Source organism: Amblyomma americanum, chromosome 1 (genome assembly GCF_052857255.1).
Source record: "Amblyomma americanum isolate KBUSLIRL-KWMA chromosome 1, ASM5285725v1, whole genome shotgun sequence".
Taxonomy (NCBI): domain Eukaryota; kingdom Metazoa; phylum Arthropoda; class Arachnida; order Ixodida; family Ixodidae; genus Amblyomma; species Amblyomma americanum.
Window position 1 is genome coordinate 44,509,233 of NC_135497.1, and position 24,418 is coordinate 44,533,650.

Sequence of the window (24,418 nt, forward strand, 5' to 3'; positions counted from 1 at the left end):
ATACAGATTTCATGCCCCGTCCATTTACATTCGTCTGAAAACTGAAGGTCAGGGTCTTTACACGTGTGCAAAATATTTGGTGGCACCTTTAAGGGAACGAGCACAAGCGGGAACCTTTTAGGCCTGTGCTGCTCACTTTACTTTTGAGCCGGCGAGAAATGTAGACTTTTAGCAGCCGTCCCCTCCCAGTCAACTACGTATATACTAGCAAAGCCGCGGCAATGCGTTACATGTGCTTGTTTTCTTACACAAAGGTGTCATTATTTAAAGTGAGCCATGCTGCACACTCTCTTGATGTCTTCACTTGCATCTCGCCGGAACTCAGACAAGTTTGTTCATAAGAAAGTTTTGGATGATTTCCTTAGCGAATAATCATCTGCTTGGATCGGTTTGGTTGTGTCGACTTAGCTGCGCACAGTCATATTGGTTAACATCCAGGACACACATATTAGTAAACCTCAATACTCAACAAGACACACATACTGGTTAACCAACATGATACAATAAGCCCGACAGCTCGTCTTATTCAACTATGGACACAGTCCGATGGTCAAGCCACCGCTCTCAATCTAAAATGGTCAAGAAGACGCAAGGTTTGCAAGGTAATGTCACCATTGAGCAAAGAGCATTGCCTCTTGCGAGCGAAAAATGAGCTGCCAGGAGTCCTTTATTTCTGCTTTCTACACGGAAGTAAAATTTCGGAACGTAGACAATAGGTTCACCGCTGTTACAGTCTATTGTACAATGGAACCAAAACTCAACTACAGCCTCTTTTCGAACCAAAAGGCCGCATCTAGCAAATTATTACTCCATTACAACCCATTTGTGATCAATGTTAAAAATACAGCGACAATCCAGATTTCGTCGTATTCCACCGCTGACCGTTGATGTAGCTGAAAAATTTCGAATATATTTCATTATAGACAACACTGCAGTCGGTACAACTGGACTAATAGCACCTAAAATAGTTTATCCAGAATTATGTAGCCCTTCCCCAACCCCACCCCCAGACTAAGACTAAGCAGACTAAGAGACCACAAAATAAGCAATATTGCTCACCCCAATGGACGCCTTTCGTTCCTTTGGCGGGTCGCTGTGGTAGTGCATAGGATTGCAGTTGTTATTGAAGATAAGGTCCTCGTACCACAGCACTGAGTACTCGTCACCATCCAGGTCAGAACCTAAGCACAGGTAGAGACCACATTAAGGGGTACCATTGGAAACAAGCTGCGTCCGGCCGTCTGTCAAAGCAGTGATGGCGAAGGTCCTTGCTTAATGACCCAATTAAACGGAGATCAGTGAGTGGAGGAATAGTTGCGACGCCGAAATGAGAAACTGAGAAATATTTTATACCTCAGGTAATGGAACCTCACAGTACGTTTTTTCTCACGCTGTGACTGTGCTCACAACATACATCAGTCAAAGCCCGCAGAGTCCTGGCCTTGGCAGAGCCCTGACCTAACGCGCACGTAAACTAAGGCACGCTATCCGTCACAAGCGCAGAGAGCGACGGTTACATCCGTCTCCGCATAGCACAGTGTCAACAGGGAGCGTGCCAGGAAGGGTGCGTACCGGCCATCTCGTCGGGGTGTGGCCGCTCCCCCTTTTGAGGGAAGACAATGCAGTCGCGCACGTGATGCAACTGCGGCACATTCACCGCCTCCAGCTTCCGGATGTCGCCCGGGTTCATGCACGGGTTCTTGGTCACGATCACGTCGCCTGCGTATCCCACCGTGCATGGAATACTCAGTGACTTTAATGCAAAGTGCGGCTGAAAATTCAGGTGAAAAAAAAACAATCTCATGCGTCAACCTTTCGGCTCCTCTGTGCGATGTAACGAAAATAGAATATTCCTTTCATTCCAAGCCAATGAATAAAATGGATATACTCGCGGACAGCTTTTTGTGGCTATGCAGTGAAGCTACGAGGGCGACGCGCAAGGCTTTCCCATGCGCAGTCTTACCGCGCTCTCACGAGAAAGAGAGATAGGCATTTAAGCTGGCGGCGAGTATAGTATGCTGTTTCGGCTCCAGATGCCGGTTCCTCAAGATTACCGCGATTAGCTGCGCACAAAGCACGGGTACCTCACCACTGTATATATCTATTGCGTATCCGGTGCTGCCAACATAGAAGCATCGATCCGTGCAAACCACGGATATCTCACAAGATATATCCGGGACATTTCTTGGACAACTGAGCATTAGTAATTCCTAGCTTCGGCTTCAGATATGAGAATGCCGTAACCAGAGAAGGAGCTCGTAAGCGAGGCCAAAACAAGATAATTTCGGTCAGAATCAGCACACGAGAAAACTAGACGTGCGTTCATGTATACAGACTACAATAACGTGGTAGCACCGTCGGAGAATTCTACTTTTAGATCCGACTACAAGAATCTATATTTCTGCGACAACAGCCCTCGAACACGCAGCACGTTTGCATATGCCTTCGAAGCATGTACTCGGGCACTTTATTCCCCTACCATTTCAACCACGTTCACATTAATGGATCCTTTCGAATAAAATATGAAAGGTGCTGCCTAAACGCACCGAGACAATGCTGCGCTATGCTTGCTAGCACGAAAATAGGTTGCTGTGGTACCTTCGAGGATGGTCGCAGGGTCGTTGACCTTGTACCGCAGCATGTCGTTCGAGTACTGGACAAACACCTGTCCGTACTCGAGCGTGCCGGTCTCGTCCAGCACGCCGAACATGGTGCGCCCGTAGTTCGGAGGAACCAGAATACGAGCCTTGGTCCTCAGTTCCTCTGCAAAAGGTGTATACATTATCCGGCGTGAAGAGGCAAGGGTTCGTCGTTCACACATGCTGTTGTAGAGAAGTTCAGACAAGCTCCCTGAGGGCCATTCAATGCCTTACGAGCTGAAGTTCTTTGCCTCAGGAAACATTGATCTTTATGGGCAATCTTTGACTTGGCCATAATCTTTGTCAATTCGCTGAATGTTAAGCCCGTCATTTCGCTGCCGTATATGCGTTTGTGGGCTATTACAAGGCTCGTACGCGGGTCCAAAACATCTCTGCTGTTCACTGTGACACTGATTGAAGGCATTTAAGACCAGATACTACCTTCCAGAAATGTATGGTTATGCTAGATGCAAAGGAAACGACTGTAACGATAACCACAATAGGCTGGTTAATGCAAGCGACAGGTTCTCGATGGTGTCACCTATAGCATTTAATCTATTTTCCGTAACATTAACATTAGCCTCATAATAAGAACCTTATTTTTGCGCTAAACATCGCACAAAACTGACAAGGAGAATCCGGTGAAGAAATTGGAAATTTGAGATAACTTTGAAAGATCCCGGAACTTAGCGTAATTAATCGGCAAAAGGACGAAGTCAGGGCCAGGGTGCTGCTTCTCTACACTTCTTCCCCGACGACAAAATGAACAAAAGCGGTTAAGCTCATGTGTTGCACTCACTCAGGACCTTCTTGTTGACGGCGCGAACTAGAGCCCGAAAGAAGGGCTCGACTGTCAGGTCGATGCCCACGCCGGCCAGCTCCTTGTACGGGAGACGCAAGGCGCAGTAGGAACGGAGAACCTGCACAATTAGTAAGGCGCACAGTTTCGTTATCAGTTTACAAGCACCTTCCCACTTCATAGGTCGTTGACCCTGTCTCCAAAACCCTGAATCCATCCTTCAATGCGACTAAAATGGGATCGGATGTCGAACATGGGTTTCAGTAATTCGACTAAAATAGGATCAGCTGTCGTATATAGGGTTCAGTTATTCGTCTAGTATGGGATCGGCTGTCGTACATGAGCTTCAGTTATACGTAGAACAGTGCACTGGCACCACACATGGCACAAAAGCTGCGAAGATGGAAAAAATTTCTCACATGCGCGGCCTCATGGGGATCCATCATGCTGTCGATGAAGGAATCGAGGATTTTGTTCTGCAGCATCAGGAACACCTCGGCCTTTATGCCGCTCTGCTCCAAGATGGTGATCATGGGTCGGTTCAGGTAAAGAACACCTGTGAGGAGCACGGTAAATCATCACGGGCGTAAATATACTGTCGCGGCAGCACGCTCAAAATGTAACTCTGTTGCAGTAATCTATTCCTACAATTTGCAATGCATGTCACGGATTATCCTCACTAATGAATCAGCGACGTCCACCGCAGAGGGAAGGCGTGCCCTTTCACGCTTTGTAACATACTGTGGCTCAATGACTATGCCTTTTGTCTACTTGTGGTAGCGAGGAGCCAAGTACAGAACAGTGCACAAATGCCAAAATTTCAAGCTCTAAGTCCGCTGTGTAACTGCAACACTCAGAGGCAAATGTACATTGAAATTTTCGCGCAAATAAGCAGTCTTTCGTTGCTCTGCTCCAAGATGGTGATCATGTGTCGGTTCAGGTAAAGAACGCCTGCGAGGAGCACGGTAAATTATCATGGGCGTAAATATACTGTCGCGGCAGCACGCTCAAAATGTAACTCTGTTGCCGTAATCTATTCCTACAATTTGCAATGCATGTCACGTATTATCCTCACTAATGAATCAGCGACATGCACCGCAGAAGGAAGGCGTGCCCTTTCATGCTTTGTATCATACTGTGGCTCGATGACTATGCTTTCTGTCTACTTGTGGTAGCGAGGAGCAATGTACAGAACAGTGCACGACTGCGAAAATTTCAAGCTCTAAGTCCGCTGTGTAAGTGCAACACTGAGAGGCAAATGTACATTTAAATTTTCGCACAAATAAGCAATCTTTCGTCGCTATCCATTCATTTGGTATTCATTCCAGTGGGTAGAGAATAAGTACCCCTCCCGTATTCTGGCCTTTCAGTTATCAGGTTTATCTGACCCAGAGGAAAATTTCGTCTACAATCCTGCTTCACGTAAACTTTTCTCGATGACTGTTCGTGGCCACGTGAAAAAACGGCACTACACTTCAACAGAAATTGTGGGATACTCTGCACGACAATTCATTGTAAGCGTGGAACAGCACCCCGAACTATGGATCCCTGAAAATTCGCTAAGATGCTCATAAGGAGCCCAGCGCAAGCCCACTAGGACACAGCGTAACTGCAGTCGGATACAATTGAAGAACGAAGCGGCTTTCTCCCATAAAAGGACCCCCTTCCAGCCAATGGCATCAGCAGATTTCCATGACCCTGCTAGCGTGACATGCGGGAAGCGCCAGATGAAAAGAGATTGTCCACTCCCTCTTTGGTCGGGGACAGTCCCCTCCCTGCATTGTCACGCCGCTCCTTGCGTTGTCTAGCTAGCAGGGTCATGAGAGCCGGCCGTCGCCAATGGCTGGAAGGGAGTCCTTTAACTGACAGGAAAAAGTCGATTCGCTCTTCAGTTGCATCCGACTATAGTGGACTGCGGGAGAGAGCACGGGAGAATTATGTGTCTCTGTGTCCAACTGCTTCTCTAAGCGCTTTCTGTCGATGGTCGCGGTCATAGGACATGAAGACAACGCACGCGGCTTGCTCGTCTTCAGCACGTATAGGTCGGAGTGGTCCGAGTGGAACTTGCGCATGCTCTCGCGGAAGACGATGCGGCAGCCGCTCAGCGTCGGGTCCAGCAACAGCATTCCCTTGCAGCCACCGTAGCGGATTTGTACAGCGCACGGCTCCTCACCCTCCTCTAGCTCCAAGGCGTGGTGGACCTGCGGAAGGGCGGACAATGAAGGCTTCTACGAACGGCTATGTACTTAGGTCACTCCATACATTATATTTTAACAAAAATAGGAAAAACCGCCAGGACCTTGTCTTATGCGGGAGCTGCGGGATTACAAGATAACCAGTTCCGTACCAGTACAAGCTTTCTCCTGGCGTTGTGCTCGTGTTTCACGTAATTAGGGTCACAATGGCCAGATCCGCTGGGTCATCATAACCACAAAGGACACATTGCCGAGAGCACCGGCCCTGGACTTTCTAAACGGCAAAGAGGCGAGTTTTAGTCAGGACATAGTAGTCACCACCGATGGCGACACTGCCTGCTGCAGAGGAAGTCTCGTATACAGATATCGCTGCAAAAATACCGTCCTATGCATCACAGGTTTCTGTAGTTCATGGAGCAGAAACGTATCTCATGTATGGTGGATGACTAGACATTGGACTTGGGCAGCATTTGGACATTGATGACACGTCCACTGCTCACAATAGACAGGGTTCATGCTGGTGTATATGACAAAAATTCCAGGGTTTTCAAGGACTTTCGAAGCCCTCTGCGTGATTTTCAAGGACCACATTCGCAGTTAGAAATCCAAATAAGACAGATGTTCAGCGGTAGAAAGAGGTGTGAAATGATGAGAATTCACTGAAAAAGGGGATTGTCATTGGAGCCAATATTTTAACAAAGAAACTTGTCTTCGGATAAAACGATGGCAACAGCATATTTTCTTTTTCAACCACTTCTCATCATTGTTTGTTACACGGATGACCACTTTCAGTTTGTTAGATGATGCAAACATTTATTCGCTAATGAAGCAAAGCAAACACTCAATCAGTCCTTAGGTGGCCCCAATTCGCTTCTCCTCAATTTTTTGTCTATGTCCAAGACCTCCTACTGCTTGCTCTTGGCAGTCTTCCTTAGGATGTCCGACTTCATGATGCAAGTCAGGCCACTGGTTGCCTCTGCTTTTTCTGCATACAATTCTGCTGAAGCTTTCAATCCTGCAACTACGGCTTCTAGTTTCTTTTTCCTCCTTCTGAGAGTTTCAATCTCTTCATCAATGCACCGTTTTTTCCGCTGTTTCGCATCTTCGCGCTCCTGCTTTTTATGTGTTTTCAAAAAGGCACGGTATTGGCTCTTTGGAGAAGTCACAGATGCTCTCAATTCCTTAGTGATGGGAACATTGAAAATGCCACCTGCTACGTGTACAGCATCACAGCTAATCCGCTGTGAAATGCCCTGCGTCCATCACAAGTCCATGCTTCTTGCACGCATCCATCAAGTTTGACGACTGCGATGGCGCTGTCTGTGGTTCATTAGCTTGACATTCAGATATCATCACGAAGCTCCTTACCATACAGCTACTCCCGGCGGCTTGCATGTGCTCTCTATGCTTTGCACTTTTTAGATGGCTTTCTAGTGCCGACTCCCCCATGGCAGTGATGTCGAAACACTTACAGCAAACTTTGCATTTTGCCTTGTGCGGATTTGACATGTCCGACGCAAGCCACTCTCGTTAGTCGTCGTTGTGCAGCCATGACCTCTGAAATTTGCATTTTCCGGGTATTGTTTCCACGCACGTTGACTGGCACACACTACGCTGCAGATGCACAAAATGTCACGATACCGCCGCACACGCACACCCAAGCACTACACGGGCAATAAATCTCGCGATACAACCGCGCATACACATATCAGCGCTACGCGCGCAGAAAATGTTACGATGGAACAGCACACGCGCGCATAAGCGTTACACGTGCTCAAGACGTGACGATACAACCGCACACGCAAGCGCTAAACGCGCACAAAATGTAACGCTTCGACCGCGCAACCACACACACAATGGCGGCCATTTATCTACTCAACTGGAAAGTGGATTAGATTATATTGGATCTTGGGGCTTCTAACCGGAGGACCTTACACTGAAGTCCTAGCCAACTTTTTTGGGACGCTACGACAGAGTCTGCCCCGCCGTGTCGTCACCACCACCCATCACTTGAGCCTATTCCAATTTTCAAGGCGGCGTTTAGTTGTTTCGACTGCTCTGGCCTTGGAAAAGGCTTCTTGCTCATTCACCTCGCTGTCGGTCGTTCCGCCCTCTGTCGGCTGACCTGAGTCGAAACCTAGCGCCTGCAGAAGGGTACATGTATTCGGTTGGCAGGGGTGGAGTGATCTACACAACAGAATAACATGCTCTATCGAATCCTCATCCTGCCCACACATTGTGCACATGATGTCCGCATTGATCTGGCCGGATACCGGGCTTGCCACTTCTTCGTGCGCAGCACCCCCGCTCGAGCCCCGAAGAGTAGTGCACTCCTAAGGTACCACTGCCAAGGGAGTTGTCGTAGAAGCGCTCAAAAAGGCTGCGTTCCAATACTCCCAAGTAGACGGCTACTTAGACGTCTAGCCGGACAGCCGCCATCTTGGGACGCTTTCCATTTCTCGGCGAAGCAGTCTCATAAGACTGCTTCGCCGAAGTCCACATCGATGCAGGCTAACTTGCTGTCTAAAGATGGCGGAGTTGATGTACGCGGATGAGCGAGTCGTGCTCTTGCGGGCGTCGGACTGTACACGGAGTATAGGAAAGGAAAAATGCGAGTCATTCTATTATGTTATTTGGTACGCAAACTAGTGGCTAATTATTCTTTGTGGACGTGCGATTCCTAGAAGTGAATCACGCAGGAGAAAATCGTGCAGTTGAGAGCTTTGCTACAGCAGCGGACGCTGTAGGTCTGTTTACGTGATCCGGCATCTGACGATGCCGGATCTTAATTAGCACCTTTATTTTAGAGAATACTGGTCGCTGTCGTTGGTTTCCTCGACGGGCGTTAAGACGGCTGGCGTGACGGTTAACAAATGTGTTCTTCTGTTGCTGTATTAGTTGCATCAACTCTTTCGCGTGCATTCTTTTTTATCTCTACACTCTCAGAACAAATACACCGGCATGTTGCGAATTGATTTTAGTCTTTGCAGGATTAAAGATCGCTGCTGTATTTAGGTCTCTCGCTGTCTCCGAGTGCCACGTAGGGCAGACAGCAGGTTTAATGTCACGTATGTGTTTTCCTTTTGCAGTGTACATTAGCCGTATCGCATTTCGCGCATATTGATTACAGTCTTTCGTATTCTTTCTTATGTTTACAGGACCGTCTGAACGAGCACGTTCGAGGAGCATGTACAGTTGAGCATCAATAATAAAAGAATAATCGCATATCTCTTTAGCGTCGTCTTCGGAGAGCGGCCCCGTCTGCTACAAGTAGACTGACCGATAGGCACATCCATCAGTCCGGTTTACGCGCAAAGTCATTGCAGAAGAAATGTGTAAACTTGTTGAAAACACGTTTTAATTATCGTTATTGCTCACTTTGTGAAAAATAGTGAAAAAACTGTTCATAAGCTTTAGTTACATTATTATGCCGCGAGGCGGCGTGAGCAGTAGACAAGTTCCAATACATGGACATGTAGACTGCTTCCTAGACGTCACACTAGACGTCTTGTTAGACGTCTAGAGTATTGGAACGCAGCCAAAAAGTACGCAGGAAATGGTTGAGAGGAAACGGTAAACAAGCCAGCGTCACTGTGGCTAGACGTTCACGAGCGTCCGCTAGGCACGCGCTTACTTGACTGTACGAAACTTACACTCTATTTTTAACAAAATCGCAGCGGGATTTCAGGTGGGTTGATATTTTATTATATACAATCACTTAATGTTTATTAAAAATAAAAATTTTAAAAATTCAAGGGTTTTCAAGCATCTTCAAAACTTCCATGACCTTCAAGGCCTTGAAAACAGTCCTATCAAATTCCAGGGTTTTCAGGTGTTTCAAGGACCCGCACGAAATTATTTAGACATGCGATGGCCCCTCCTGTCCAAAAGAAGCGAAGCATTATCATGGGCGGCAGAGTTTTGGTATATTGTTCCTGTCAAGAAGTTGGATCGGATGAGATGGCTGTGGGAGGCGCAAGGCATGAAAAAAGGCTTCTGCTATTAACAAAAAAAAACTCGCAGGACTGTGCCCCCCCCCTCCCGTTAAGTGCAAAGTGAAACCATCGGTCAAGCTCTGTCTGCTTCCGTGACCTTCGGGATCCCGGCCGACGGACAGACACACTGCGGAGGATGACTACTTTGAAGTGCGGATTTGACCCGAGGTAGTGTTTTCTCTCGCTCCCTATCTCTGTCTCTCACACAGGACAGTTACCGGGTGTCCAAAGCGAATGTATGAGCGTTGGCAGCGGTGTCACAACAATGAATTTTTCAGAAAGCCCTGCCGCTACTTGGCATGCTGCCAATTTCTCTAGTCGATTCATGTCGAGGCATAGTAATTGCGCGGGAGCGTGTTGGCACCTGCGAATTTCGTCGCTACCCGCGCGGGAGCAACTTAATTGGCGTGCGGGCAAAATCGCCGCCGGCACAGCCACGCTTGTCTTGGTGACCTGAGCGACACATTAGCAAAGGTTGTAAGTTTAGACTGGTTGTCGATAAGGACGATAATATACATACCTTGCGCAGCAGGCCGTGCGATATTCGCCCTATGCCATCGCTGAAGATGTACTCGCGATGGGAACCATCGCTGCTGCGGCCAGGGGCTGCGTGGCGGATGTCCGGTTCCACAGACGTGTTTTGGCTCGGGACCGTTAACAGACCCAACGACTGCGAAAAAGCCTGCATGCAGGAAAAGAGGTCTCCGAATGGGCCATTTTGCCATAGCTGGCTGGCTATAATAATGGTGATACAGAATTCATGTTTGTGCAGCTGGGAGTTGTGAAATTTGTGAAACCTTTCGCAAATATAGAGAACAATAAAGAGTGGCTTCTCAGCAGTAGAAAGTGTGTAATGGAAACAACACCTCCATAATGGGCATTGGTACTCCGAAAGGAGGCTGATTTGCCTGGATAGATCTCCGGACACAGTCCGTGCAGTGTCGTAATTATTTATGAACGCTAGTCTTACTTTCCATTCCCCCTCTGGAGCATTTTAACACTCCCACATTCGATTCGAAAACGCGCAAGGCATAACTTATGATGTGGATAATTTCACAGTCAGATATGAGTCACTGCACATGGCGCCTGATCCCTGCGGACCGCTGATCAATGAAGGGCTCACATAGCTACAATGCGATCCAAACATATATGGATTGACGCAATGCACCTGGCCATGAAAGTGTGATGAATGATGGTGAATGGCAGAGACACTTGGCTCAACCTTCTTGAAAACAAAAGCTCTGTTACTAAACGTGAAGAAGAGATTCCCTCACATACTTTCGTGCGATTTAGTCGCTTTTCCCGTCACCTCTCTCAACAAGAACGTGACTGGCCTCTGACCTGTCCAAGCCGTGCCATGAACTTGGGCACGCTGACGATGGTAGAGAGGTCGCCGATACCATCGCGTATCTGCTCCGCGGTGCGGCCCTGATTGTCGTGCGCGTAGAACCAGACGCCATGGCTGCGTAACTGGCTCGTCGAGCAACCCAGGAACATGAACCGGCGGCCACCAATCTTCAGGCCGGACGACAGCGGAGGCTTGATCACCTACAGAAAACAAGCCCAAGGTAAAAGAGAGGAACTAAATTGACGGTTTACATTGTCATTTCAAGGAGCCCATCCCATGCATAACTTTCCTCAGTGTTCCTATCAAATATCTTCATGCAGTTTTGTGCCCTCCTCTGCACTCCAGCTACATGAATCCATACAGCAGCGGAACGAAAAAGCGACGGTGAAATCAAATTAAAATAGGCAAATAGAAGCTCATCAATGTGAGACTGAAATGTAGCACTACTGCCAATATAGATTTGTCGCATGGCATTCTGATTCCCTGTGCCCTTCAGTGCGAAAGGAAGTAGCCGCAATCCTCGGGTATCAGCGGTGTCTGTGCGTGTGAAGCCTTTCAGTAGCAAGTGTATTACCGGCTCACTAGGTGAGTGGACACGCCAGTCGCACTGTGAATAGGCGGCGCTGTTCACCTACAATTTGAGGCAGTTACATGCCTTTCCTTCTCTCAAAACTGGTGGCATGTTTAGAATGCCAATTTTGAGTAAAGGGAGGAACATAACTGGATCCCCGAGTAAGAGGACACCTCAACAGCGCTCTGAGCTACGTGGCGGTGGTGTACATGTGAAAAAACAGTGCTTTCGCCCAGTCTTTTGTGCTTAGCAATGCTAAACCGCCAGCCATTTTTTTTTCCTTGAGACTTCAGATACTGCATTTTTCCAAAAATTAAGCACGCTACGGCTACTTGTTCACAGGGCGATCATGAACCCCCCAACAGCGTACCGCGCTGAGAAAGTCGTCCTTGCAGGCACCCAGCGAAAAGGAGATGAGCTTGCAGTCGTCGTCCCGCACGACGATGCGCAGGGCGTAATCTGGGTCGCAGTGCTGAAGCAGGCGGCTCTTGCACACAAGTTGAGGGGGCATGTAGACGCGCCGAGTGGGCGTCAGGATCACCTTGTGCACCTTGACCATGTGGGATGGTAGCTCCTGGGCGATCACCGAGCCCGTGAAAACGTCGATGCGCTGCCGGTGCGCCCGATACCGGAAGTACAGGTGCTCCAGGGCACTGCGGAACCAGAACACCTGCGCGGTACCGCGCCACAAGGACACTGTTCTTGATATGCTGGATATATAGAAGCGTTGCACAAAGATCGGTAGGAAAAAGAGGCAATAGTGTTGATGTACATAAAGCATTGAAAGGAACTGTAGTCCGAGAAGAAATGAAAAAAATTTAAAAACACGATTATGTTCAGGGTTCACCGGCACTTCTTATGTGTAAAGTGAATTTTTTTCCTCACTTTCCGCTTAAAATGACACCTTGAGATCAAGCTCCACAAAATTGCTAAGCTACACACCGTTCACTTATTTGTGTGCCCCTATTATCACACAGTTAGCATACTGCATTTCTGCATGCATTCTTTAACCGATCACATGTCTTAATACCGAGTTCCTTGTGTATCAAACTGAGCTCCTCGTTCAGTTCTGTAATATCGCGCACTTGTATCCACCTTAAAGCAGCGCAGTCTACACCATGTCATGCAGCTCTGCACGAACATCAGAGGTCTCCCAGGCGCCCGCGTGGTGTTACGCTTAGACCTTTTGAATAAGCGCTCCCTGAACGTCCGTATGCACCGTACGCTAGCACAGTGAAAGAGATAGAACGACCTATCCCCTCATTTGTTCGCAACCGTTCAAAGAGCAGCTATATTAATATCAGCGTGCACACATTCCTATGCTATTTATCCGACGATCAGGCACACAATAAAAAATTTCCGACAACGGTGGCTCCCATGCATGAAAGCAAGCGTTATCCACATTTTTTTGCGATATGCTGGGAAGACACAGGAAACCAGACTTTGAATTTTCTAACGAAAATTCTCGTGAGCAAGCTTGGTCACGGCATGCAAAGTGCCGACAATAATGCAGACACAACATCTTTGGAAGGCTCAAGTGAAACTTTGCTAAGAAAGCAGCATGCCACTTTTCGATGCAGTCTCTGGTAGTCCCCACTTCCGCTACCATTGCCCTATATAGCCTGCAAGCCGCCGTGAAGGAATGAGGCCGAATGCTGATGCCAACAATGCACTACACTTGTAACAACTTCATCGGGAAAGAAGCAGGTGCCTCTCAGGTGTTCATCTTGCGGAAACTCGAGGAGGAGTTCAGGAGAACAACCTGCCGTGCTATTTGTTTATGCATGTGGTTTACTGGGAAGCGCAAAAAACGGACGAGGGACGGAATAGGGGACACAAGCGCTCGTGAACGTGTTTCTGTGTCGCCTAATCCGTCCCTAGTCCGTTTTTTGTGCTTCCCAGTAAACCGCATGGTGGAGGAGGTCCATCGCTTCTGGTCGGTCGCGCGTTCCCAAGAAAGAGGATATTGCAAACTTGAATATAATTTCTTTCAATTTAATTTTATATTTCGTTACACTGGCTTCCTAACGTTGCCACTGGCCTAATTTTACCGTCACTATAAAAAAAACAGGTTCCACTACTGCACACGAGCGCGTATAGTGTTGTCATGGGCACGAACTGAACATGCTCTGCTACATAAAACACATCTGAAGTTACACTCTTCAATTTAAAAAAAAAGCTAACAGAGGTTTAGCGCTTGTTTAACCTAGTGATACGAGCGAAAGAAATTGTTAAGCAAGGGTACATATGGTTTGGCCCTGGAGTCGGTCTGGTGCGCGTTATCCATGGCAAGACAGAGACCAAGCGCCAGCGAAGCAACTGTTTTTTGCAACCTTTTGCTAGACACGTGGCAGAGCAGCGAAGAGGCCCGGAGCGAGCGCAGCTGTGGCGAATCCACAGCGAGTTACGTATTATGACGTTCCTTGCTACGCCTTCGTTGCGCCGGTTCAAGGTGAGACGCGCAGTAAACTTGACCTTGCGAGTTGTGGGAAGAGTCGAGCTTTCGCTCTAAGAAAACCACTGTTCTGCTGCTGCCTTCAGTACAGAATTCTGCAATAAAAGCTTACTTAACATAGTTCAGAAAACAAATCTTACTGAACGCCAGGCCAGGTGCGAGGCGAGCGGGCTGCGGACGTCAAGAGGGCCCTTAAGCTTTTGTTGTTAAAGCCAGCCTGAAAAACCGGGCTCTCACCTTTCCCTGGCTAAGCGAGAAATAGATCTCGAAGAGGGCTTCTTCCAGGGCACGGGGACACTCCTCGGCGCGCGCAGACAACTCGAGGAGCGTTTCCCGGCAGCTCTGAGCGTCCATCGCCAGCTCATCGGTGACCTGCAAAGGCGGTAATCCAGGTGTTGCTCGTCCGCGTTCGACAGTGCAGTTTTCAAGCGCCGTTCGAGTCGTGCGCCCGCTTAATTCTACTTCGCTTCGGGAAGCTCCCTATTGAAACCCAAAATGACACCGTAGGTCCGCAAAAATGCGCGCATGGAATAGTGACGCAGTTTTATATTTACGCCAGGTCATGGCACAGCGCGATATGCCAAAACCGCCAACGCAGCAAATCCCCGAACGAAGGCCATCTTCATCCGTCAATAGCGTAGATCCGACCCATCGGAGTAACCCTTACTTTGGAAGCAATATGCATTCACTCGTGATAATCCTTATTGATTCTGCATTTAAAATGGTATAGTGTGGTATGGGGGGAACGTCCCGAAGCGACTTAGCCTATCAGGGACGTTGAAGTAGGCGACTCCAGAGTAATTCCGACCACCTGGGGATCTTTAACGACCAACAACAGCGCACACCGCACGGGCGCTTTTGCGTTTCGCCCCCACTAAAGCGTGGCAGCCGCGACCGGAATTGGAACCCGGGTCCTCCGGGTCAGTAGCCGAGCACCGTAACCACTGAGCACATGAGGCAGCTACGTTTAGAACGTACTTGACATTAATCTTGGAGGTCCTGTACATGGAAATTATGTGATGTACTTGATCCAATTCCAACGGATATAGAGACACGCAAAGGGTGTCTTGTACTGTCTGTTTTGTATGTCTTTTACCTTATTCTACAGAAAACGAGAAGTTTGAAAGTGACAAGAACAAGAAATGTTCAAGAGGATCGAAGGTTTCACGCCGACGTCCTGGAACATTTCTAATTCGTCAGCTTTTGACCTTTGTTCTTGGGGTTGAGCTTACAAGAAATCCACGCAATGAGTTAAATCCCTACCTGAAAGCTCTCGGACCAGACGCTGAGCAAGGCGTAAACGACGCCGAAGTCCTGCACGCTGGGCCTGGCCACTGCCTTGAACTCGCGCGCATGCAGCTCGCGCACCGGCGCGTAAAAAACCTGCGCGTTTTTGCGCGTGCGCAGGATCAGGTTGCAGAGAGGTGCCCAGTGGCGTGGTCCACTGAGCGTCAGGCGCATCATGCGACTTCTGCCCAAAACGTCGGAACCGCACTTGAAGGGTCCTTCACCGAACTCGACGGCCCGGTCCCACGGGGTGGTGTCGGACAGGTCGAACTGCGACAGGAAAGGTGGTGGGTGAGCAAGCTGTAGTGCGGCTTATTTTGAGGCTGACACGAATCAATTTATTATTATTTCATGGATCAAGGAACAAACTCAGGTTACTGATGTTCTTGTTGAAATCAAGAAATCAAGAATAGCATTGCAGTCTATTGGCAGAGCACGTAATGCGAATGCACGATGACGGATGGTCACTTAAGGTAACAGAGTGGATTCTAAGAGAAGGCAAGTGTAGCAGTGCGAGGCAGAGACTAATATGGGCGTATGAAATTAGGGAGTTTGCAGAGATAAGGTGATCGCAGCTGCAAAAGACAGGGTTAATTTGGGATAAGAGCAAAATCCTCTGTCCTATGCTGTCACAGTTACACTACTGCTGCTGCTGATGATGATGACTGACCTAAGTTCAGCGCCCATCATCTACACTAATGGCTGTATTAAGAAGGAGCTTCTAGAGCCACCACTGTCATAACTTTATGTTTGTGTAGCAAAAAACAGTGAGGTCACGACTGTACTGCCACACTATCACTATGCCCTGTGAATGGGATAAGGATATATGGGCTCTTGCCCCGTCAAATTAAACTATTGGCATACCGGCGTAGTCGTTTTGGAATTTTTGTGTGGATTCCCATTCCCCGATGTCCGTTACTGCCTCTCGAGAAAGAAGGGGAGCGGGACACGGTTGAAAAAAAAAATTCAGATACCAGTAACTGGAAAACAAAGGCTAGGCGGTTAGAGTGAAAGTACACAAGGAGCAGAGGACGCAGAAGCGAAAGGATGTATGTCCACTCTTGGTAGTGGTCGTGAAGCTTTACACCGCGCTCTTTTAAGCAGCAGAAGTCCGGTGACGCCTAAAATACGTTTTACGCCCATTAACATCCCCTTCACCACAGCAGTCAGTGGTCCAGTTTTCTATACAGCTTTCCTTGCAGTCCTGCAATTTTGCGTGTTGCCCCACAGCTGCCCTTCTACGCAGTGATGTAGAACTCTACGACTAAAGGAAACTGTAGCGGAAGGGGAAACCGTAAGAGTACAGGAGTGTGTTTGTCGGCAGGTTTTTTCTTTTAGTCCATTGAAAGCAATTAACGATATAGCGCTGCTCACCTGTGGCAGGTAGTCGCCCTCGCGGTTGCACTGGCTGGTGGCGCTGTTGCCAGCGCACACCTTGTAAAGCAGCGGCGGGTGCAACAGCTGCAGGTAGACAATAGTGGATGTCGGCGACGTCTTGCGCAGAATGATGCGGCAGATGGTCGAGTACCGCACCAGCAGCCGGAACAGCGTGGAGCTACGCTTGCGGACATCCACGAAGTACAGGTACAACCCATTGTAACAGTGCTCAAAGTGCGCATTGCACTGCGTCACCTGGTGGAAGAGAAGGCATTCAGAAGAAGGGCCTAAACCGAATTATTCCGCTCCGACTGCGAAACTGCCGTACTTTTTAAGTACGCCTATCCATGTTGGTACAGTTTTGCACTTGCCAATTCATGCAGCGTGGCTAATACGTTCCAGGCCCTTGAAGAGCTTTATGTACTGTAAGCACAGTATATCAAACCCCTTCAGAGTCCTCTTTTAAGACTGAGGATACATTTCCTCATCATTTGCGATGTCATGCAACCTAGCCGCGTCACCCCAAATCGCTGCACCGTAAGAAAAATTGGACGACGAATTGCAGGTCATTGATACAGGAAGGAGTACATAAAATTGGTTGTTTGAAATCATCCACGCAGTGTAAAGCACTCTCCCTTCACCTCTCACTAGTGTTTCTAAATCTTTCTGGATCCGCTCTCCACAGAATTCAATCCCCACAACAATTTAGGCTGCGCGCCAAGCAAGCAAACTAGACATGTAAGGAACCAGATGAATTGATAAGGGGCCCATGTGCCAAAGTGCGTGACCACCAGGCCCGAAGCTCTGCTTTGCCATCACGTACCCAAAACCTGTCCAGGAAAAAAGGGTTAGATTTAATGTGCCTATGAGCTGCCACTGCTTTCCAGAAAAATGATGCATTGACAAGTCCTGACTACCCTTCTCATATCCCTCTTGCGACTGGGGCTCTCAGCATCATGAAAATATGTGCACAGCAGAAAAACACGCTGCTTTTAGAATACGACACTTTATGTCCTCACAGACTGCAATGCAGTTTATTCCCATGACCTTCCACCATGCAACCACCACTGCCATAACTCAAACTTCTGGACGGACGCCGTCAGAAAACACCCTACAGGAACATCATCTCACCTTAAAGCCTTCAGATGAGGTCAGCTCACTGTTGGGACAAGACGTCTTCGCAGATGAGCTTGTTCCATCTGAAGGGGAGCTAGACTTGACCGCTCTTCCCTTCTTTCCCCGCCTCACAGACATTGATTTGCCGGAGAGGGAGGACGAAGACTTGGCAGACGAGAGTGGCGATGGAGGAGGCGGCATGGTGTAGGTGCTGTCAAAGTGCGCCACAAAAGTGTTGTACCCGAGGAAGCAGCCGAGGGCGAACGCGTTTACGGGTACGTCCTTGTGCTCCGTGGCTATCTGGGTGCTGTACGGGTCGCAGAACTCCTCGAGCTCCTCGGATGCGAGCCACCATTCTGGCGGGCCGGACTTGCCCGCAGCCGCGCCGTTATTAGAGGCGTTCTGGCATTGGTCGCACCTGCGGAAGTGAATGTAAAATTGACGCGCGGAACCAAGAGCTGGTACAATCTTAAGAAGCCATATGTTCGAACACAAATGGCGGTACTCTCACCACCCTAGCCACCTCAATATGGCGGCTATGAGCCCGCAGAAGCCGATAGTTCATTAATTGCACCAGGCAAGAAATTTTGAATTGAAATGTCTGCATAAACACGCCCCCCCCCCTGATTTCTGAGACTGAATAGACAGAGAGGCCGATAATAATTTCCGCAGTAAGTTGTTTATGAAGCTCTACAACCTCTTCCTCTCGATCACCATATTCTGAGCAGTGCTTCACAATTCATCTGCATTGCTCAAAAGGCACTGCAGTCACCTTAGTTCCAGTGCGCACAAATCTGCAAACCTCCGAATTTTGAACCCATGTCAGCGCATATGAGGAGTTTCTCAACTTACGCGACAGTAGAGGCCTAACAATATGATTGTTGAGGCCGACCGAAGACTGGCTAAGGGGAAAGCCAGAAGTACTTGTCGCGCACTCACCACTTAAGTACGATATGCATGAACGAGTCCTTGGGTGACCGCTGCAGTTGCAGCGTCACGTTTGCCGTCCAAGTGGGGCTCTCGTAGACTGCGACCTCGCCACAGTCTCCGGCCACCACTTGGCCCACGGCGCACTGCAGACCGAGAAGCCGCCGAAGCTGAGACGCTGTCGGCGTGCCCCAGCCGGAGTCCAGACAATGGACGCGCAGCGCCATCTCCCGGCAGTTGTCCTCCCGGTCGCGAGCGCAAAACGCGGTCGTCGGTGCCATCGGCCCCGGAAGAAACGGCTTTGCAGGAGGCTCCATAGTGGCAGGTGACTATTGTGCCATTTCAAACTCGCCGACTGGCTTCTGAGTTGAGTTCAACTATGTCTTCTGCTTGAGCGGTCACACCAGAAGACGGACGGGTGGGCCTGGAGCTGCTCGCTGTCTTGGCCTTTGGTGCGAGCTGCGAAGAGGCTTTGCATAAGTAATTAGGGCTGAATACAGCAGCTGCATTATGGGCATGAGTGACAGCATCCCTGATGTTGGGCACCACGACTTCATTCTTGCATAAAAACTGTGATTGCAGTTAACACACACCCGCCGCTGTGGCTCAGTGGTTAGCGCACTCGGCTACTGATCCGGAGTTCCTGGGTTCGAACCCGACCGCGGCGGCTGCGTTTTTGTGGAGGCAAAACGCCAAGGCGCCCGTCTGCTGTGCGATGTCAGTGCACGTTAAAAATAATAATAATAATTGGTTTTTGGGGGAAAGGAAATGGCGTAGTATCTGTCTCATATATCGTTTGACACCTGAACCGCGCCGTAAGGGAAGGGATAAAGGAGGGAGTGAAAGAAGAAAGGAAGAAGAGGTGCCGTAGTGGAGGGCTCCGGAATAATTTCGACCACCTGGGGATCTTTAACGGGCACTGCCGCCGCTGCGTTTTTATGGAGGAAAAACGCTAACGCGCCCGTGTGCTGTGCGATGTCAGTGCACGTTAAAGATCCCCAGGTGGCGGCGGCTGCGTTTTTATGGAGGAAAAACGCTAACGCGCCCATGTGCTGTGCGATGTCAGTGCACGTTCAAGATCCCCAGGTGGTCGAAATTATTCCGGAGCCCTCCACTACGGCACCTCTTTCCTGTTTTCTTCTTTCACTCCCTCCCTTATCCCATCCCTTACGGCGCGGTTCAGGTGTCGAACGATATATGAGACATACTGCGCCATTTCCTTTCCTCAAAGACCGATTATTATATTGTTAACACACCGAAAGCACATACTGACACATTAAGCACCGCATCCTTCTAGTCTCTTTCGGAATCGCAGAGGGGTCTAGCCAATTGACGAACAACGAACATCTCGCAAAACGCCCTATATGACTTCTGCAAAAACCAGAGGGTATCGGGATTCTTGCACCAGAAAGTTGGGCAATCGGCGCGTCGGATGAGGGTTCTTTTCTTCCAAGTAGTCTCCACCGATCAGGGAGGTGACCTACCAAGGTCTAAGGCCTACGTAGACTGCGAAACGGCATCGGAGCGTAGTGCTTCGGATGAACGACTGCCACGTGGGGCACTGCTATGTCTAGGTGGCCTAAGCAAGGCACCGTAGCGGAACGCTTCCGAAGGATGACAAACACGCGAGGCAGCATGTTTAGGTGGTATAGGTCGATTACAGGCCGGCACCTTAGCGGAGTGCTTTCGATGAAAGATTACCGTACAGGGCAACATCATGCCTAGGTCGATTACGGGCCTGCACCGCAGCGAAGTGCTTCGGGTGAATAACGAACACATGGGCACCTCGGCATCGCATCGGTATGCTTAGAATGAATTAAAAACACGAGCAGCCCCACTCGCCAATGGTTGCCCAGGGCCGACAACGGCGCCACACCGCCGCGGAAAGCTTCGGATGAATGAAAAGCTTGTAGGCCAGAAATACGTCAAGGGGCAATAGGTCTATTATGGGCCAGCACCGTCCTTCCGATGAAGGACGAGCGCGTTGAGAATCGCAAGGACTTAGTTGATTACGGCTCTTCATCGCAATGGAGTGGTTCGGAACAACAGCTACGTAGCGCATAGTCAGTGAGCGCCGAAATCATAGCTTGAGACCATTTTCCCACTTTCGTCTGCATTGGCATGAGCCCGAGCAACGAACCGGAGATCTTGTCATCGAGCAGGGCGCCGCTAAATTCTAACAAGCCTTGCGGTTCGACTACCTCTCCTGCCTGGCGCTGCTTCCATTGCTATAGTTTCAAAAGGGCAAGGATTCATGAAGGCTCAGATTAGCATTTGTTCACACTCTTTGCAGCACAAAAAATTTGGCCGAGGATTTGCTTAGCTAATCCAGGATATACAAAGCTGTTCATTAGCGTTGCCACTGACATCGAAGTCTACGTTGATTTTGAGGAAAGGAAAGGCGCATAGCTGGCTCTATGGGTCAGTGGACACCTCATTCGCGCTTTGAGGTACGCGGCGGTGGTTAGAGAGATGTGGACTGCAATAATTAGCGCTGACAACGTTGTGGCAGACACGCGGCACTGCAGCAATAGGCCGCAGCGTTCATTGGCTGAACAACCTCCCGCGATCAACCAATAACTGCCACCTGTCAGGGTGGGCCATGCCAACGTACATTCCAATAAATAAAATTGTAGAGCTATGCTTACGGGTTTCAGCGGAAGCCGACTGCCCCTCCCCCACCCCCGGCATACGAATTCTTTCAACACTCTCTTTCTTCCGATAGATATGGCCGCGTGGTCGACCAACGGCGCCGGCATATCGGTCGAAGTAGTTCAGTAGTTCCGTCTTCGCCACCGCTAACGGTGTGTTCTTGTTCAGCTCGATATCACGATGCTTTCGACTTTCCCGTCGGAATGTAAATATTCACTTCTGCCGGCATGGCGAATATCCGAGCACCCCACAGCACACACCTTTCGCAATATCCGACGTGGACTACCACACACCTCGTTAACGCGGCATTCGAATGCGGGCACGTGCGCACGGCTGCGTATTTTGAGGAAAGTGCACAGTAACTTTCTCGTATTGCTGTGCAGGACTTAGCAGCAGCCCTAGCTGGAATTGCGAGGAGGACAAGGAGGAAAGGAAAGACGCAGTATGGAGCCGCAGGGGCGTGCGTAGGCAGGAATGTGAAATTGAATGAAGAAAGATAAAAAGACATGCCACGGCTTGCCGAGCTTGCTGGCGGAGCCCTCCGCTACGCCACCTTTTTCTCAGTTACTTGTTTCACTCACTCCTTTATCGATGCCTGACTGACACATGTTCTGAGCACTGCAAGCATAGGTTGTTCTCCATATATACGTTTTGCCAATGTCAGTATTACAAGTGGCAATTTATACTGCACGTTAAAGTACCCCGCGAGGTCTGAATTATCAGGAGCCCTCTGCTAAGGCACCTCTCTCTCTTCTTTCACTCTCTACTTTCTCCCTTTCCCCATTGCAGGGTTGAGGTGTTCACCGATATGTCAGAGATTTAACCTACCTTTCCTTCCCCCCCGCAATTTTTCTTTCTTTCCATCCCGCGTCCTAGAACTCAGCAGCGGCACACTGTAACCACTATGAAAATGAAAATTGCTTTTGGGGAAAGGAAATGGCGCAGTATACGTCTCACATACCAGTGGACACCTGAACTGCGCCCTAAGGGAAGAGATAAAGGAGAGAGTGAAAGAAGAAAGGAAGAAAGAGGTGCAGTAGTGGAAGGCTGCGGTATAATTTCGACCACCTGGGGATCTTAAACGTGCACTGACATCGCAAAGCTCACGGGCGCCTAAGCGTTTCGATGGAGGCGAAACGCTAAGGCGATGTCAGTGCACTATCCCTGCCCCGGATTAGGGGCGTAAGGTTTAATAGTTTTCTTCATAACCAATAAGCCACAGCAGCAGATGGGTTTTGATATCACGTGCGCAGCTGCACCAGCATCAAAGTACAGGCAACAGCATCGAAGAAAATCTCGTGGACAGCTCGTTTGGGAGCACGTTGCTAGAGCACACCGCAGGGTAAACGGACGGGAGGCCGCCCGTGTCCAGTACCTTTTAAAGCTCTAGCTTTTAAAGCGAAGAGTCATGGACCTAACCGACGATCACGCGACCACTCCTTGCCCATAGCCGGCGACTCGCGCTAGCTTGGTCCTAATCACTCGGGGCAACAAAAGAAGTCACAAAAAGGGCTATAAACAACGACAAATGCGTCCCATAATAATAATTGGTATTTTGGGGTAGGAAATGGCGCAGTATCTGTCTCATATATCGGCGGACACCTGAACCGAGGGAAGGGATAAAGGAGGGAGTGAAATAAGAGGTGCCGTAGTGGAGGGCTCCGGAATAATTTCGACCACCTGGGGATCTTTAACGTGCACTGACATCGCACAGCACACGGGCGCCTTAGCGTTTTTCCTCCATAAAAACGCAGCCGCCACGGTCTGGTTCGAACACGGGAACTCCGGATCAGTAGCCGAGCGCTCTAACCACTGAGCCACCACACCGGGTACAAACGCGTCCCAAGATAACCTGCTGTGACTGGACGACGCAGCGTTCTGCGTTCCTGTGCAGTACCAACCGCAGCAGTAATGATAGAGCTACCACAGGCGAAGTGGCACATAAGACTCGTTGTGGAAGGGTCATAGATGCAGCCGAGGCAGAGCGACATGCCCGGAACGCTGCACGTAAGTGGGAAACGGGAGCCACAAACGTGCTGCGTGTCTAACAGAAGACGAACGCTGTCGGGACGCTGCAATGCATCTCGAAGTCCTACTGGCCTCACGTTTTCTGGTGGCATATTTTAAAGAAAACTGTGCGGTCATTGCAGCTGGCGCGAGCAGTCTTCCACGCAAGACTAAATAGGCATTCGCGATAAAGGGCGCCGCTGTCGCGGAGTAAAAATTACTCACCTTAGGCAAAACAAAGATCCCTCGTTGAACTCAAGCTTCTTTAAGAGCAAAATAACGCAAGGCTGGCCACCCGGCGCCGGTCGTGACAGGGCCTTAGCGCAGCCAGGAAGGCTTGAGCACAGGACCATCCAGAGAACAAGCGATAGGCCTAGCGGCCGCAATCCGCCAGCTGCCGTGACACAACGTGCGAGCGTTCTTGGCAGCAGCCGTTCTACGTGTGTATGAAAATGTTGATGATGATGATTATGATGTCATACGAGTTTATATGTCATTGTTGTTAGCCTATCAAAGTATCAAAGGATAGCACATGCCCACACTGGGGGATCGGCCAAGAATCGGGTGGCTGTTCGCCTGCACTCAGTTATTAAAAACGAAAAACACGCGGCAATGCAACACCGGTAGATTCTACCTCATGAGCAGAGAAAGGACAAGAGTTTTGATTTCGAAATAAATAATAATACTAATAATAATAATGTGGGGATTAAAAAGAATTATTAAGTCAAAATGTAATGATTTGTAGAAAAGAAAATTTTGTTACACATAGCAAGGCATACGGTCCTTGCCGATGGTACGTGGTCCTGAACCGAGCCATAAGGGAAGGAATAAAGGAGGGAGAGCAGCGATGAAGCCACTCACTCCTTCACGGTTGCCATGGTAACGGCGCATGAGCACAATTGGCCTCTCCCATGTAACATGGTATCGGCGCATACGCACAACTTTCCCCTCGCGTGTACCACGAAATGCTCGACTGGTAGCCTAGTGTAGCTCCCGCTACAAAACATTTAGGACACACAGGTCCTTGAGCCCCTGCACGGCCTCACTGCA

At 49.2% G+C, this 24,418-nt stretch overlaps 1 protein-coding gene across 1 annotated transcript in view; it reads right to left on the reverse strand.

The window, feature by feature from the left end:
* The window catches only part of LOC144129423 (uncharacterized), a 30,762-nt gene extending 12,013 nt beyond the window's left edge, over positions 1-18,749 (reverse strand). The window contains exons 1-14 of the mRNA XM_077663611.1: positions 18,722-18,749; positions 17,798-18,200; positions 16,664-16,921; positions 15,266-15,559; positions 14,240-14,374; positions 11,918-12,217; positions 10,970-11,176; positions 10,149-10,310; positions 5,453-5,639; positions 3,858-3,994; positions 3,439-3,559; positions 2,599-2,763; positions 1,573-1,719; positions 1,060-1,181 (exon numbers count right to left, since the gene is read on the reverse strand). Coding sequence (XP_077519737.1) covers positions 1,060-1,181; positions 1,573-1,719; positions 2,599-2,763; positions 3,439-3,559; positions 3,858-3,994; positions 5,453-5,639; positions 10,149-10,310; positions 10,970-11,176; positions 11,918-12,217; positions 14,240-14,374; positions 15,266-15,559; positions 16,664-16,921; positions 17,798-18,200; positions 18,722-18,741 — 2,658 coding nt within the window. The 5' untranslated portion in view covers positions 18,742-18,749. The remainder of the gene's footprint in view (positions 1-1,059; positions 1,182-1,572; positions 1,720-2,598; positions 2,764-3,438; positions 3,560-3,857; positions 3,995-5,452; positions 5,640-10,148; positions 10,311-10,969; positions 11,177-11,917; positions 12,218-14,239; positions 14,375-15,265; positions 15,560-16,663; positions 16,922-17,797; positions 18,201-18,721) is intronic.
* Between the last annotated feature and the right edge of the window lie 5,669 nt (positions 18,750-24,418).